The sequence below is a fragment of the Eschrichtius robustus genome, chromosome 20, assembly GCF_028021215.1.
Source record: "Eschrichtius robustus isolate mEscRob2 chromosome 20, mEscRob2.pri, whole genome shotgun sequence".
Classification (NCBI taxonomy): domain Eukaryota; kingdom Metazoa; phylum Chordata; class Mammalia; order Artiodactyla; family Eschrichtiidae; genus Eschrichtius; species Eschrichtius robustus.
Window position 1 is genome coordinate 55,738,803 of NC_090843.1, and position 15,245 is coordinate 55,754,047.

Consider the following 15,245-nt stretch of genomic DNA (forward strand, 5'->3'; position numbering starts at 1 on the left):
TTTGATTCTATTTATTCATTTATTCCCTTTTAATTCTATGTCCCACTCCATTGCTCCCCACCACAGGCAACTATTCCAGTGTGTTTGATGTGCTGCTTTTTGTTTGTGTGCGTGCTTGCCAAATGTGTGTTCAGTGTCTGTAAGCATCATTCATGTTGCCCTGCGTACGTCTCACACGGCATCTGTCATCCGAATAGACCCGGTGGTGGGTACCCCCTTCTTTCTCTTACCCACTCTCCCTGTGATGGACCCCCAGGCCTCTTCCAGCTCCCCCCAACAGCACAGTGGTGATGAGCATCCTCAAGCAAGCTCCTGTAGGGGACCTATTTTGGGGTCTTCCCCCGTGCCTTTGTCCTCCCTACCCCATGATCACCTACAGAACAGTTTGGCCCCTGCCTCCAGCCGGCCCTCCCATCTCCCACCCAGACAGACTTCCACACAGGAACTGGTAGCAGCCTGCCCCCACCCAGGACACAGGGCTCCAGTGGGGTCAGCCGGCTCCCCTTCTCTTTCCCCTCTCTCCCTGTGTCCATCCTTAGTATAATCTTAGTATAATCTAAGCCTTTCTCTCCCAGAAACCCACACACTCCTTGAGACTAGGGACAGCCTCATTCTTCTTTTGAGGAAGTACTTAAACATTTAACTAATGAAGAAATAAGGTTGTGTCTTCAATCACGTATAAACTGCCCGGGGCTAGGGGACTCCACGGCACTTAGTAAGGAGCAAGGGACCTAAGAGATGCTCAAGAAAAGCTAAACCAGGGAGTTCCCTCGTGGTCCAGTGGTTAGGACTCCTCACTTCCACTGCAGGGGGCACCAGTTAGATCCCTGTTCAGGGAACTAAGATCCCACAAGCCTCGCAGAGCGGCCAAGGGAAAAGAAAAGAAAAGAAAAGAAAAAAGCTAACCAGTTCGAAAGCTAATCGAAGCCCTTTGACCCAGCAAGGTCACAGGGTCTGAAGAATTATCAGACACTTTAAGCCATGGGGGGCGGGGGGGTTGGAAGAACATCTTTGGTGGGCTGGGAAAGGTGTTGCAAGTGGTCCAAAAGTCATGTTACCGCCTGGAACCTCCCCTCTTGTAGCTTAGTGGGTTGGATCCTGGTTCTGTCAACTGCGGTATGTGACCTTAGGCAAGTTAATTAATTTATTTATGCCTCAGTCTCCACATCTGTAAATATGGGTAATAAAAGCACCTTTCTCCTAGCGTTGGGGGAATTAAACGGGCTGATATACGGAAAGCACCAGAACAGTGCCTGGCACACAGTAAACGTTATACAAGTGTTTGCTGCCATCAGAAAGTGGGTGGCAAGGTGCTTCCAAAACATCCCTGTAGGGAAGGTATTTACAAATGGGAGGTTAGGAAAGTGTCCCGGTGAGATGGCCTGCTCGGTGGGGAGCGGGATTCCAACCCAGCCTAAGGACGCTGGAACCTAGGCTGGGTTTACCACGTCCGTCACACAGCTGCCAAGCCTGGGAGGAAACCTGGGTGTCCGATCACCCGGGGAGGGGAGGTGGCCCAGGAGCCTCGCGGGGGCGGCAGGTGAGGAGGGCAGCCCCGCACCCCCGCGCTGGCCTCGGGGGGCGTCCCCGGCCTGCGCCCGCTCGCGCCGCCTTACCCGCTGCTCGCCACGACCCGCCGCTCTCTGCTCGGGCTGCTGGGACCGCGAGCGCCGGCCTGCTGCGCCCGCGCCGCCTCGGCTCCGACGCCACCGGCGGCACCGCCGGCTCCGCGCCAGGCCCCGCAGAGGCTAGAGGCCGAGCGCCCGGCCGCCTTTGTGACGCGCCGCCACTTGCGGGGCTCTGCTCATAACCGCGGCCGCGGGGCCCAAACCTGGGGTTGCCAGCTCAACCGATCGTGCGCGTGCGGGGCAAGACGGGTCCCCGCGCAGATGGCCCGGGAAGGCGCCCTGGCCGGGGGGCCAGAGGCGGGAGGCTGGGCCCCGCGCCCCCTACCCGTCCCTCCTCATGCGAGGAAGAGGTTCTGCCCCAGGACTTGGGGCGCAGGCCCGCGCAGTCGCCACCTTTCCTGTCCTGACCCATCCCGGGGGTCCTGTCCAGTCCCGGGGACTCAGCGTGCGGGGCCTCTCTTTGGGAAACCACTGGCGCTGCCGACCCAAGGAAAGTCTTAAGCAAACCTGACTTCGCCAACTTGACAAAGCTTGAGAAATGCCCCACTTTTCCAGTTTCGGGAGGGTGGGGTGTCCTGGGCCCTTCCTTCCCTGGTGGGGTCTGGGGTCTCCCCACGGGCCAGGCAGAAAGGTAGGGTGTGCTGTTTGCTGGGAGGTGGGCTGCATCTCTAGGTGTCTCCCAGCTGGTCTCCCTGCCAACAGCCCTCACTAGCACCTCTTTGTGCTTTACCTGGCTCTCCCCTGACACCCAGCCTCATTTTTCTCCTCCTTTCTCCATTTCTTCTTTGCTGCCACTCCCCTTTCCTTGCCGTGCTAGCCGCTGCCATCCGTGGCCCTGGAAAACCAGTGAAAAATCTACAGAAAGGTGGAGGACAAGTTTTCAGGGAGGGCTTTTTTATTCTTCGGGGACAAAGCTGGGTTCCCTAAGGTGTCCAGGCTGTGTGGAGCCTAGATGCTTGATCAGAATTCTCAGGCAGAAGAGACAGAGCCCTTTTTTCTTCTGGTTTATCTGCAGCTCTTGGGGAAACCAACATCTCGGCTCAAAAGGAGGAAAACAGAATCCAAACCTTTTCTTCTACAAGAAAGAAACCCAGTGAATAAAACCCATCTCTTTTCACAAGTGAAGACTAGCACAGAAAGCAAGCAGAAAAACCAGTGTAAAAACAAAATCTTCTAAATCCGTTGTACCTTTTCTTTTCCAAAGCTAGCTGGAACTTCTCACTTGTTTTCCTTTCGATGAAGCTAACCACCAGCATTTCTCCTAAAGAAATGGATATTAAAAAAGTTCAATGTGTTTAAAGTGGGGAGTGTTAGTTCCTAGGATATCTCTGGGTTATCCTATCCCCAGTTCCCGGAGCAGGAACCCTGAGCTACAGATGCCATAGAAAATGTATGGAGCCCAGTGAGCCATGAGGGGTCTATGGGAGGCTTGGGACAATGTTTAATAGAGGCCTATCATCATGAGGGGGGTGGACGAACACATTAGAGGATACCCACACCATGGACTCTTATGCCATTAAAAAAGGGGGGGGGGGACAACATCATTTGACTTGGAGGGATGTCCTTGGGTATTGATGAATCATAACATTAAGATGCAAAGAAATGTGTATAATTGGACTCCAAATGTGTATGTGTGTGTGTGGTTATATAACAGAGTTGCCAGATAAAATACAAGATGTCCAGTTAAATTGTAATTTCAGAGAAACAAAGAATTTTTTTTGTATAAGTATGTCTCATGCAATTATTTTGTAGTTACTTTTGTCCCGAGTAATGAATTTTTATTTGCTAAATTCGGCAACCCTATTATGTAAGGATGGAGGGAAGTATGGAAGGAAATCTCAAATTGTGGGAGGCAAGGAAATATGGCAATAATAACACCCCCAGCAAGTATGAAATTCACTCAGCTTTGTAAAATTATGCGCTGTGTGCATATAGAGAAGTTAGAAAAAACAAGATCTAGGTCTACTTTTTTGTAAGGAGTGTGCATCATATATTCAGTGAAAAAGGCAAATGGCAGAGTAATGAATATAGGAAGATGATATATAGGGGAAAAGAAAAAACAATTCAAACCCCATAGAGGCTTGTTCATGTTTGTGTGAACAGAGGTAAAGCTTTGGAAGGATACCCACCAGGATACTGAAACTAGTATCTCAGGGCGTGGGACTGGGGAAGTGGGGTGGGTGTCGGGGAGGATGAGCTTTATCTTTATATTTGTTTGTATGGTATCATGTCAACTGGTTACAACAAAACCTAGTATTTAGTAGTATCTAGTACTTTTGTATTTTGAAAAACATCAAATAATGAAAGCTTTTTTTTTTTTTTTTTTTGAGTGAGGCATCCTGTTTGGGGCTTAAAAGCACAAGCTTTGGAACTATATATACACATGTATTTTAGGCTGGATTCTGCCACTCTCTAGTTGTATAATCCTGGGGAAGCTACTCACCTTTCTGTCTAGTTTCCTTATCTGTAAGATAGGGCTAAAATACCTGCATGTCTTTTATAATGATTAACCATTTGTAAAGAGCTTTGCATTGTAACTGGTGCATAATGGTTAACTGCCTCTAATACTAATTCTTATTATTATTGGAAAATAATCTAGGATGTAAAAAAATCAGGCTATTGAGGCTGCAAATCCTGATCTGCTGGAGGCAAGATACCAACTGACTTAGTATCTTGACCAAGGCTCTGATCTCTGGGCCTGGATTGCCTTATCTACACCATGAGCTAGAGAGCTAGATTGGGTGTGCTCTGTTCATTTGTTTGCTCCACAGCTTTGGGGCATTTGCTGTGGTCATTCCCTGGGCTGGGAACTGGAGATACAGAGATGAAAGATCTGGCTCTGCCTTCAGAGGTGGGAGAAGATGCACATATATAACCAGGTGATAGGTGCTATGAGAATGGATTCGGACACACAGAGAAAGGGGAGATAAAGATGTCTGAGAATATCCTGCAGGTCTTGGGTCTCTCTAAACACTGTCCAGATGGCCCCCAGCCAGATAAGGAGAGAATGGAGGCTGGGTACCTGATGTTGGGTTAGGGTTGGCAGGGGAAGTAGGATGCCACACTGAGAACACCTCCTCAGAATGTCATAGGCTGTCTCGTCTTCTACAGGAGAGGAGGCCCTGAGCTTGCCATCAGACTTCAAAGGCAGATCCGTGGTTTTGTTTGTGCCTCTTGGTGTTTGCCGTGTTGACTTTTCAGAAAGAAGGGGAAATCTGCTTGTATTTTTCGTCTTTGGACGGACGTCTTTCTCTGCTGTGGAAGTCTGATCTTCAGCAGCCTGACTTGAAGGGGATGAAGGAGGAATATCTGGTTTCCCAACTGGAGAATATGTCACAGAATCTGAGATTGGACGGCATCTGTCCTGCAATTATGAGTCATACTTCAAATTTTGAAACGACCTCAGCTTTAACGGTAGACAATACAATAGGCAAGATAACCTGAAATTTTCCCACTCTGAAATGCTGGATAAAATGCGACAAACATTCACTGAGCTGACTTTGCAAGAAAGCAAGCAAGCTCCATGTTCCAGGAATGAAGACCTGACCTGTTAAGCACATGAGCTGACACTTTAGGAGGAGACGTGGGGTCAATCTCGTATCTAAGAGCTTGGATAAGAGAAGAGTCCCATCCACACAAGAAGTGAAATTGGCAGTTAAGATTCCCCTTTCCCTGAGTAAAGCTGGGAACCTTGAAGGCTAACCTGTGGTGGCTAAGAGAAAAGAATCGGCTAATTGGAAAAGGAAAGTGGCAAGAAAGCTTGTCTACCTTGGACTAGAAATTGAGGGTGGGGAAGCAAAACCGACACTCCTGAAAACTCAAAATCCGAGGCTCATGCCATCCTTGTATTTGGGGTTCAGATTTACAAAATCCTCACGCTCTGGGAATACCCAAGCAGAAGAATTAATGTAAAATTTGGGACGTAGGGCAGAAGCCATCACAAAATCCCTCTGGAGGTTACATAATCCCAAACTAGGTCATACAGGATTCTCACAGATAGAGTCTCACCAAATAGAAACTCACGATTCAAATTTACACACAAGGAAACACTCTACCTTGGCTAAGAGTCATAGACACAACCATTAGCAGGATTAGTCTCCAAGGAGTTCAGATAACAGAACTATAGGAGAGAGACTGTAAAATAAATTAATCAAAAATGATTCAAACAAGAGAAAAGAATACGACCCTATGAAAAAAGGAGTAGGTGAATCTGAAAGAGAGATAAACAGAACTTCTTAAAATGAAAAATACAGACACTGAACCTCAATGGATAGGCTTAAAAATAGCAGGTTAGATTTGGCCAAGAAAGAATGAACTTGAAAATAGATGTGAGGAAATTATTCAGAATATAGGAGAGAGAAATAGAAAATGTGAAAGGTTAAGGGACATGAGGATAGAACGAGAAGGCCTGATGTACATCCAATATGTTCCACAGAAAGAGCTGGGAGAACATGGAGGGGTTAGGGAATATTGGGGATTCCAAGATTCTCAGATTGTAGCTGAGACTTCTCAGAACTGATTAAGGCAGAACTAAATCTTTAGATTTGGGCAGGAGAAATTCTGAAGAAGAGAGGAAAAAAATAAACACACTTGAGCATATTGTTTTAAGCAGGATGAATAAAAATAAATCTTCTCTTGGATGCATTGCAGTGAAACCAGGAAGATCAGAGGCAAAGAGGATCTTGGAATCAACCAAAGAAAAAGGGTTATCCACAAAGGAATGGCAGTTACACTGAGAGCAGACTTATCAACAGCAATCATAGAGGGGGGAAGACGGTGGACTAAATTTCAAAATGCTAAGAGAAAATAACGGTTAACGTAGAATTGGATGCACAGTTAAACTACCATTCAATAATGCAGGAAGAAAGTACCTGTGCAGGCAACTAAAAATTTACTCCTCACAGCTTCTTGCTGAGGGAACTACCTAGACGTGTATTTCCGGAAGAGAGAAATCCTACCCAGACGGAAAGCTTGGGATTTAAGAAAGAACGTGAGCAAAGAGAAAGGTAAATGTGTGAGTATATTCAAGCAGGCGTGAATTGCACAAAATGACAGCAATAATAATGACTAAAGAGGGATAGTGTGAAAACAAGGTGAAACTAAATTCCATAGCATTTACATATACGGTGGGAATAGAGAATCGGAGTCAACATGTTCTCAAATCCATACATTGTTTGTAAGGAGGGTAGGGAATATGATTAATTTAGACTTCATTAAGTCAAGTGTTCCTATTAAAATGCACTAAATGCCACTAATGGTAAATTTTACATGTATCGTCCCACAATAAACAAAAAGGTCTAGATCACCCCTAGGGTCTCTTTGGTTCTGATATTCATATTTCTCTGAATTGAAGGGTAAAGAAAGGACAAACAGCGCTCCATCCAAGCAGAAGGAAATGAGTTCTTTGGAGAGAAGCCTTAGGAAGTTTCCCCAGAGAGAAAATGCTCCATCCTGCAGAAGAAGCGAGCAGCCTGGCACGGGCTAATGCACTAGAACGTGCTCAGAGTGATGGAGGGAGGAGTTTGTGAATGTTCCCAGGCAAAAGCAATCAATCAATCAATCACATCGTGACATCTTTACAGAGTCCCCCTTTTGGTACCTAGCCCTGATATCAGTTTCACCGTGGGAAGACGGAGAAAGTTGTTAACTTTTTCGAGGGAGCTCACAGTCTAATTGAGAAGACTCCCGCATGGGACAGAAAATAAAAAGGCAGGTCCTTTTAAGGACCAAATTACCATGTCCAGGCCCTGAAGGCTGAAGATGTTTGGAGGTGATCAGTGATAGCTGGACTGGTCAGGGAGGCTCCTTGAAGGGCTGGCACGACTGGAGACCAACTATGTGTGCTGAATTAGCCTAAACCAATTCACAACATCCCTTTTTGAACAAAGCAAAACTAAAAATATGGGAACCTCTGTTATCCATGCTGTGTAAAAGTGGACCCAGAATCCACCTTTCACATCACACTTTGTGGAATATGGACTAGCTATTGGCACCATTAGAAAATAACTAATTTCTACTCACCATATGGTGGAAATACTTATTTCCTGGGATCATTTGGTTGCAATAGTGACAGCAGATGTTGCTGTCAGGAGCTGGAATTCTCTTCCCTGAAAAAGCATGGAAACAACAGCACAAACGATTGCCCTTGAAAATGGCTAGCCCGACTGCCCCACAACTGTGTACGTGGCCTGCAGGCCTGATGATGAACTGTCCCCGGCCTGCCGTGAGTGTCCTGCACTGCCAGGGTCCTTGGCCACACAGGCCACCCACAGCAGGAATCACCCACATCATTTCCTTTAAGCTGCAAAAGTGCACTCGGGGCAGCACACAGCCCGGATGAAGAGACATTTTCCTGGAGCAGGACTGGTTTCTAAGGAGACGGAGAGAGCCGTTACCACAGATGCCAGCCCCGTCCAGTCTGACTGCTCTTTCATTTCACCAGTTTCTGAGCTCTGTGATCAAATGAGGAGTTATTGCACACATCTTTGTTGACTGTGTTGAAGCTGTGTTGTGTTGTGTTGTGTTGTGTTGATGAAGTTGCGCTGGAGAGTTGTTTGTTGGCTGTGTTGAAGCCCAGCCATGCTGGAAACGTACACGAGTCTCAAGCACTCCAGTTTTTCATTTGCCGATTTTAATAAAATTGTTTACCAGGAGAGACTTACCATCCAAAGGATTTTAGGCTCTCTCCACGTGTTACTGTGTTACTACAACAACCAGTGAACACAAGATCTGTCACATTGCTGTCCTCCGTAAACACACCTCATGAAGAGGTAACCAGGTCAAGAGAACACACAGTGGTACCAGGCGGCCAACACATAGGCCCCAAGGTCAGGAGTTACAACTAGATCCCTTCTGTCCGCTGCTGATGGTGGAAAAAGCTCCTGATTTGGTGTCAGGGAACTTGGGTGTCCTGTCTGGTTTCTGCCTCTCGCAAGCCCCTGTTTCATTCTATGCATAGGTTTCTCATCTGTAAAAGGATGCAGGTGGGTCTCTGCTAGGCTGGAATCGTGCTTGAGGGGTTCCAAGGAAGCCTCCCATCTTGTCGGGCCCCCATTGCCTCTGCACTCATCTGTGTAGCTCCCAGGCCCGCAGCTCCTGGCGTCTTGGTCTCCCTGGACCAGTCATTTAGAGATCACAGCAGACACACGAGAAGGCCACCCTAGTACGTGGTCCAGAACAGCCAGATGAATTTGAGACATGTGTATCTGTCATCACACATGTCACCTGTCCTGCTGAGAGCTTACATTCCTTGCCATCCCTGCTCACCTTTCTGGCGCCGGGTCTGCTCGCCCCGGCACTCATCTCTGTGCCGGGCCAGCGTGTGGAGCGCGATCTGCTGGCCGCAGCCCGGGCAGACCTCCGTCCGCCTGCCGCAGTGGCGCTCGTGGATGTCCACCTTGTTGAGGCGCACGGCCAGCTCACAGAACTGGCACTCGACGGGGCGCTCCTGGCATTCCCTGGCCTGTGGGGAGGCAGGCGGGACGGGCACGGTCACTGGCCTGCAGTGACTGCCGTTGCGCTGGGGATATGAGCTTATTTCCCTGGGGGATTGAAGCCAGTAAGAGAAAGCAGGTGGGAAAGGCCAGGGGGTGGGGGGACGCTCCTTGGCAAACACGAGCTCTCTTGGGCTTGTGGACCGTGGCAGGCCCTTCTGACGGGCATCCGGGGGCAGGAGGCCCTGTGGTGAGCTAGCTGCAGGCCCCAGGCCTCCCTGGGCGAGAAGAGAGAGCTGGAGGCAGGGGGTGGGGGGAAGTCTTTATTATTGGCCCCCTCCCCTCCTCCTGGGCTTGGGAGAAGAAATCACAGCTGACTCTCACCTCGTGAATCTCCAGCAAGTGCTTCGGCAGGCTCTGCTGACACATGGCGCACCCCACCTAAACACGGAGGGAGACGCTGGAGTCCCACCCAGCTCAGCGGCCCTGGCTCTGTGTGTCAGGTGTGGGTCTGTGAGCGCCTGGGGGCAGGAGTCAGGTTCCCTCGTCTCCCTGCAGCACCAGCCCTGTGCTCAAGGAGCATCTGTGGGACCCGCTGAGTTGAAATGGATACCTGAGCTTGACCATCTCCAGAAACAGCAGGAGAGAAAGGTTAACCTTTGACCAGCCTTGGCCATGAGTGCCTTCTAGAGCTCTCCTTTCCTGTCTCTCCTCTTGACACATCTCGAAAGAACATTTTACCTTTCCTGAAACAGGGACCCCCTTGCCTTGGCCGAACCCATCGCCTGTAGGGAAAGGATAGGGGATGGGAAAACCAGGGTTGACTCAGAGCAGTACAAGAAAGGCAGATATAACTACCCTTTCCACTTCACAGGGGGAGCTGGGCGCGGGGCGCCCACTTGAGACGGGCTGCAGCGAGGACCGGGCTCCGGCTCGCCGCCTGGTGCCCCCACCTCCATCCCTGCTTCCGCCTCCCCACCTGCTGGTGCCCGCCCCGGCGGTGCTCTTCCATCTTATCCTGCAGGACGGGTTCCTTGCACTCTGGACAGAGGACCAGGAACAGCAGACAGTGGGCCTCATGGAGGGCCAAGTGGCCAGGGGCCACGCTTCTTTTGCTGCAGGATCAAGAGGGAGGAAAAACAGGCTTATTTCATGGTATAAAGCAGGGAGCCGTATTTCATATCCAGGGCTGCTGGATTAAGATCTTTCAAGGACTCAAGCACTGAAAATATGATGACGATACCACCTGCCCCCCTTCCCCGTGTTGTTCCTAAATCAGAACAATGCAAAATCATAAAATAAGTGTAAGGATACTCTGTAAACTCTTCTGTTGCCTGGGGTGAGAGGGAGTGGCCGAGGAGGGGCAGGAGGCAGAGGTTACAAAGGGGCCGGAGGAAACTTTTGGGGGTAATGGAGAGGTTCATTATCTTGACTGTGATTGATGAAATATAATTTATATTTTAAGGCAGGACAAGAAAAAATTAAACATAAAATTCTCCCTGTGTTTGTTTGGGCCTCCTCCCTTCCTAATGTACGGTGTGCATCTGTATTACACATTAACCAGAGCTCCTCAAAGATGGGAGTGCCTGCTCGATTGTAAAGATCAATTTTTTCTTTCGTTCTTCTGAAGCTAGCAATGTAGCTTCATAAAAGAATAGGGTTCTTTCCCAGCTCTGTAGGGGGTCCTAGTGACAGTGACTCGCTGTTTGCTTGGTACACTTTGTACGTGCTTACTTAGACTATGTATCCTTGGTGAACTTTTTGTGAAATATCAGTATGTCATTTTGATGTATGATCCTTCGTCTCAAAAATGTATATGACTGTGCCTGCGACTTCTAACTGGTGGGACAGTTCTCAGAGCTTTCTGAGAATCTGCTTCCTGGGTTATCCTTCTCAGTGTGGCTTGAATAAAATTCCCTTTTGTTCTTCCTAACTTGATAGTTTATTGAATTTTAGTAGACGTGGTGATGGTTTCATGGGTATATATCTATGACAAACATGTCAAATGGCACACTTTAAAAATGTACCACAGGGAGTTCCTTGGTGGTGCAGTGGTTAAGACTCCGCACTCTCAATGCAGAAGGCCCTGGTTCAACCCCTGGTCAGGGAACTAGATCCCACATGCATGCCACAACTAAGAGTTCACATGCCACAACTAAGGAGCCGGTGAGCCGCAACTAAGGAGGCCACCTGCCTCAACTAAGACCCGGTGCAACCAAATAAATAAATAAAATAAATATTTTAAAAAATGTACCATAAATGCAGTTTATGTCAATTATACCTTGGTAAAGCTGTTTTTAAAATGAAATAACAAATATCAAATTCTTTCAAATATTTTGTCTATTTTCAAGCGCTCCCCTGCTTGGCCCACAGCCAGTTGGAAATCCAGCCCTGCATGCCCACTCTCCTTGCAAGGGCAATGCCAACTTTCAGAATCCCCATAGGGAGAGCTTCCCAGGTCTCCCAGAGCGAGAAGCCATCTACCTTTCCCTGCCTTAAGGCTCACCTGTGCAACCCACAGAGAGGTTGAGACCCTTCTCGGAGACCCCAAAAAACACAAGCTTCTGACCCTCCCAGGTCCCAGGCAGGGTGTTTCTTAATACTCCTCCTTTCATTTCAACCAGCTCTTGCTCGTGGCAGCTTGGGAGAGAGGACACGTAGTGGCCATAGCTCTAAAGGCCTAAAGGATGATGAGAGTTGCCCGCCCATGTCCTGGGCACATGGGATGTGGCCAGAGGGGAGTAGCCAGAGCCTCACTCTGCTTGGTCTGAACAAGGTCTTGGCTCCTGCACAGCCCAAGCAGGTGGCACAAAGGCTGCTTCCCACTCCCTTCCTCTATTCTTGCCCCTCTGCCCGGCCTGGCCCCTTTCTCCTTCTGCCCGGCCTGGCCCTTCAGCTCTTCCTGAGCTGGTTCAGCCAGGAGGGTCTGCCTGGAGAAAGCTCTCTGGGAGGGATCCCCCTGGTTCCCACCACAGGTAGGGAGCTTCGAGAGTGAGGTACTTCAAGGGACCGGGTCTCCCTGAGTTAGAGGTGTGGTCTGGACCCCTGCTCTATCCCCCCACCCCGCTCCACAGCGCCCTCTCAATGTGAGGGCGGGTGTGGTCCCGGACAATCTCCGTGGGCCCCTTTCTGTCTAAGACTGGTGTGCGGAGCATATGATCCGAACTCCAAGTTAGGACCCAAGTTCTGAAAAGTATGAGTAGCCCAGCAGGGACAGCTAGCCTGGCTGTCTGGCTTTAGAACTGTCCCAGAAAGTCTGAAATATCTGGGGTGGGGGTGGGATGGCATTCAGGGATGTTCGCCAACCCTGACCGTCTCTCATCATCTTCCTACATCTCCTGAGTTTAAATCTTCCACCCTGGCCCTCCTGGGTACAAGGACCCTTTTCTCTTAACTTCAGAAACAGCCTTATCCTGTCTGCCCCTCTCACTAGCCAGCCTCAGGTCGGCCGCCGGGAAAGCAACTTCTTACCAGTTCCTGCACACCTGGAAGTTTCCCTCCATGTTCTGCTCTGCGGAGTCCTTCTGTTTCGAGGAGTTTCGGTTCTCGCAGGCAGAGAAACAAAACTGAAAGTGTTCCAAGCACCCCGCCCACAGCCCAGGAAGGGAGGGGTTTTCAGATTTCTCAGCCCAGGGCTGCTCCAAGGTACCTGTGGCTGGACACTGCAGGAAGCCCCTCTGTAGCTCGGCCAGCCCAGCCGGCCCCTGCCGCCTCCCTCGGCCTGTGCTGCTGCCACCAGCTGTTTCTACGACCCCCTGGGTGGGAGCCAGAGGCCAGGCCTCCCCCTGGGCAGCAGCCCCTCCCCTCACCCAGGCTGGCCTCACTGCATCCATGTCTCTCCATCCCCTTCCATAAAACACTGACCTCCCTCTCCCTCCTGGTCCTTTTGCTGGTCCTTCCTCTGCCGGGGAGAGAGCCGGTGTGCCGTGTTGAACTTGAAGGTTGCTCCCTGAGAGTGGCTCCTGGACTTCCTGCATCCTCCTCCGGTCCTGGTCAGGGCGGGAGAAACTGGGGATGCAGCGTGGTGGGTGCCAAGGCTGCAGGCTTTGGAGCCACATCGCTTAGCAGCTTGGTGACCTGGGGCAACTGCCTATCCCCCGAGCGCCTCTTTCCTCGCTTGTAAATCATTACAGCAAGCACAACTGTAATGCTAACAAGCGGGCAGGCAGATGAGGAAGTCTTCAGACACAGAAACCACTGCACTGAGGGGTGATGTAACTTGCATGAGCTTCACTCAAGATTCCAGAAGTGTGGGACCCACCTTTGGTGCTCATGGAAGAAAGACGGGGCTGGGTTTCTGCAGGAGGAGAGCTGGGATCTGTGGGTGGAAGTCCCAGGAGGCCCCGAACTTCCTCCTGGTTACGACCCAGTCCCTGGATGAACCTGTCAGGGATGGAGGGGACCTGGCCCCAGGAGTGACCCAGTCCCTGGATGAACCTGTCAGGGATGGAGGGGACCTGGCCCCAGGAGTGAGGCCGGGAGGGTCTAGGATTCAGTGAGCATGCAGCTCTCATGTTCCCCTGTGGGTGAGCTTGCAAGAAAGCCCATCTAAGCCAAGGTGCAGACAAGCTCTTCGTCTGGGCCAGCCCAGGGTAGCACACAGGAAGAGAAGGGGTGCCGGCCTGCCAGACGGGGTGCTCCTCTGGGATGCGTGAACAGGATGGGAGGCTGCTTACATACCCCCCACCTCCACTTGCTCGATAGACCCTCTCTCATGTGCATCTCTCACCCCCGGGGTCCTCAGAGCTTTCCCAGACCCCCAGACACAGCTGTGCTAACAGAAGGATTCCAAAGCACCATATTGAGTGATGGCACAACCAGGCTGAGAGAATTCTTGTGAAGTCTGCAAATGGAGTGAGAGCAGCTTTTCTGAGGAGGATCGTGGGATTAAGGAAAAGGTTCAGACGTGGTCTCCAGCCAACTACCAGACTCTAAAATTCAGGTTCTGAATGAGAGACAGTGGGTGCGAACAATAAATATCAGTGATAGGAGATAACAGCGGCGAATGAATGCCTAAACATTTCCTGTGTTCCAGGCGTTATACTAAGCATTTTACAGGCAGGATCCTTTTTAATCTGCCCGATGGCTCTGGTGTAAGGATTATTACCCCGTTTTGTACCTATGGAAATGGAGGCACAGAGAGGTTAAGTACTTTACTCAAGGTCACACAGTGATGTCAGAACTGGGATTGAAAGCAGGGTGATCTCACTTAGGGGGTCTATAAACCCAAGCCAGACACCATCTACCTTATTTGACAGCTGGTGGGGATGGGGGTGGGCCGGGTTAGCTTCCTGATTCCCTTCCTCATCAGCTGGGCAAATTCTTTAATCCCTCTGACCTTTGCTTCCCACTCCTGTCTATCTCCAGGCAGTTTTATGAATAGCAACAATAGTGAAAAAAACTGAGCTTTCACACACACTGTCTCCTGCTGAGATCCCCCAGAATGGAGGGGGTGGTAGAGATGTCAAAGAGGGCTGCACAGGTGAGATGTTCCAGGGGACCAGGACCAGTGATGGGGGCTATGGCGGTGGAATTGGAAATGACCGTGAGTTTTCTCATCTACATCCTAATTGTCTTCCAAGATGTTTCCTCTTCCCGGGCTGGCCCACCCCTGCACCATCCCTTCCTTACATCTCAAAATTCCACAAGTTCTTCAAGGCCAACTCTGACATCATCACTGATACAGGACCTACCTCCTCTGTCTCTGGTTATGGTTGGCTGCTTGTCTGTCCGTTGCCCCAACTTGCCCTCGGCCAACCACGGGTGTAGGTGATTTGAGATTCATCACCTCTTTCATCAGGCTCTTAATGATTCAGCACCTTCCTCCAGAGGGTCCCATGTGCATGTGCCCGGTAGGCTGTGAAGCCCTGGGCTGTGCAGTAGTGGGCAGGTAAACACTGGCTGAGCTGAACGGGTGTGAACGATGCGGGTCTGAGATAATCAGAGCAGAAGTCAGAAATCTCCCTGCACCCTCATCTCCACCCCACCCCACCCCAGAACCCGAGGGCTCTCCAAACAGCAGCGGAGGCCATTTCCTTCTGAATTTTAAAGATAACTTATATTCTATAACTAATGCAGAAATATGTTTGCTTTCAAAGCAATTAGAATATTACAGACGAAGGAAAATTTCTTTTGGACCACCATGGCCGATCCTGAGCCATCACTATTTTTAACTGGAGTGTGT

General features: G+C 49.9%; 1 protein-coding gene across 2 annotated transcripts; it reads right to left on the reverse strand.

Moving 5' to 3' along the window:
• Positions 1–2,521: 2,521 nt before the first annotated feature.
• Positions 2,522–12,996, reverse strand: XAF1 (XIAP associated factor 1). Of its 2 annotated transcripts, none has more exons than XM_068530600.1 (9): positions 12,926–12,996; positions 12,533–12,627; positions 10,041–10,176; positions 9,446–9,502; positions 8,895–9,090; positions 7,650–7,735; positions 4,651–4,992; positions 2,817–2,889; positions 2,522–2,703 (listed from the first exon to the last, which is right to left on the reverse strand). In XM_068530600.1, the coding sequence occupies exons 2-8, from the start codon at positions 12,562–12,564 to the stop codon at positions 2,833–2,835; spliced, it is 906 nt and encodes a 301-aa protein (XP_068386701.1). In that variant the 5' UTR covers positions 12,565–12,627; positions 12,926–12,996; the 3' UTR covers positions 2,522–2,703; positions 2,817–2,832. The 2 variants fall into 2 exon arrangements, with proteins under 2 accessions (XP_068386701.1, XP_068386700.1); XM_068530599.1 differs by having other exon boundaries at positions 12,533–12,723; positions 12,926–12,962.
• Positions 12,997–15,245: the final 2,249 nt, after the last annotated feature.

Coding starts and splice junctions, on each gene's coding strand:
- XAF1 (XM_068530600.1), bottom strand. CDS start 12,564: ATGGAGGGAAACTTCCAGGTGTGCAGGAACTG. Junction 4,993..7,649: donor ATAAGTATTTCCACCATATG/GTGAGTAGAAAT, acceptor TCATAATTGCAG/GACAGATGCCGTCCAATCTC. Junction 2,890..4,650: donor CAACCCTAACCCAACATCAG/GTACCCAGCCTC, acceptor CCATTTCTTTAG/GAGAAATGCTGGTGGTTAGC.